The 1,240-nt window shown below is 34.0% G+C and overlaps 1 protein-coding gene across 1 annotated transcript; it reads left to right on the forward strand.

Annotated features, from left to right (window-relative positions):
- The first annotated feature begins 284 nt into the window (after positions 1 to 284).
- Positions 285 to 1,034, forward strand: LOC130899608 (craniofacial development protein 2-like). The gene has a single exon (XM_057809669.1). It carries the CDS (start codon positions 285 to 287, stop codon positions 1,032 to 1,034), a length of 750 nt encoding a protein of 249 aa, XP_057665652.1.
- Positions 1,035 to 1,240: the final 206 nt, after the last annotated feature.

The raw sequence follows: 1,240 nt of genomic DNA on the forward strand, positions 1-1,240 counted from the left end.
ACAGTGGGAAAAAAACGACAAGTGAACGATCACCTGGAATGGAGACAGCGCACTTAAATAAAGTCTCAAGAGACGAAAAAAACTAATGAACCATGGTAATATGGAAATATGCAATGAAAATAATGGCAAGATCAAGGACGTGCTAAAGGATAATGAAACAATACCGAAAATAGCAAAAAACAAGAATAAAATGGGAAATAGAACAAAAAAAAAAAAATAAAATAATAAATAAAAAAGTAAATAAAAAAAAGGAAATTAAAATTAGTACATGGAATGTTAGAACTATGCTGGCTCCAGGAAAAATGGAAGAAATAGCAGCTGAACTAAGAAAATATGAGGTGGATGTAGCAGCCATACAAGAAATTAGATGGAAAGAACGGGGAATTATAAACAAAAAAGAGTACACCCTCTTATACTCAGGAAACGAGAAACAAGGGCAAGGTGGGACAGGTTTTATAGTAAGCAAAAAACTAAAAGACAATATAATAGACTTTAGGGCGGTAAACGGGAGAATAGCGTATTTACGAATAAAAGCAACCCCCTTTAACCTATCAGTCTTAAACGTGTATGCACCAACAGAAAATGCTGAAGAAGAAGAAAAAGAAAAACTATATGAGAATCTGGAGAAGGAAATAGAAGGAATACCCAAGGAAGATACAACTATAGTACTGGGGGATTTTAACGCACAGATAGGTCAAGAAGATTACATAAAACAAGTTGCAGGAAAACATACAGTACACAATGTAACAAATGATAATGGAACAAGATTGTGCAATTTAGCTATAAGTACGAATATGGTCATAAGCAGCACCAAATTCCAGCATCCGTACCACCACAAAGTGACTTGGAGTGCCCCGGACAACAAAACATTCACGCAAATAGACCATATATTAATAACAAGAAGGAAACAAAGCTCTGTAAAGGATGTCCGAACATTTAGGGGAGCTTGCGCAGATACGGACCACTTTCTAGTTACAGCAACTATAAAGCAGAAGGTTAAAAGATGTAGAAGAAATGGAACATTGAAAAATTGAACCACACAAATGCAAGAAAAAAATACAGAGATACTTTAACAAAAAAATTAAGAGAACAGACAAAGTCAAATGATATACAAACGAAGTGGGTACAAATCAAAGACTGTATAAAAGAAGCAGCAGCAGAACATGTCGGAATAAAAGAAAAAACAACAAATAAAGGCTGGTATAATGAAAATTGTCATGAAATACTAAATAAAAAAAAC

Source organism: Diorhabda carinulata, chromosome 11 (genome assembly GCF_026250575.1).
Source record: "Diorhabda carinulata isolate Delta chromosome 11, icDioCari1.1, whole genome shotgun sequence".
NCBI classification, from domain to species: domain Eukaryota; kingdom Metazoa; phylum Arthropoda; class Insecta; order Coleoptera; family Chrysomelidae; genus Diorhabda; species Diorhabda carinulata.

Coding starts and splice junctions, on each gene's coding strand:
- LOC130899608 (XM_057809669.1), top strand. CDS start 285: ATGCTGGCTCCAGGAAAAATGGAAGAAATAGCAGCTGAACTAAGAAAA.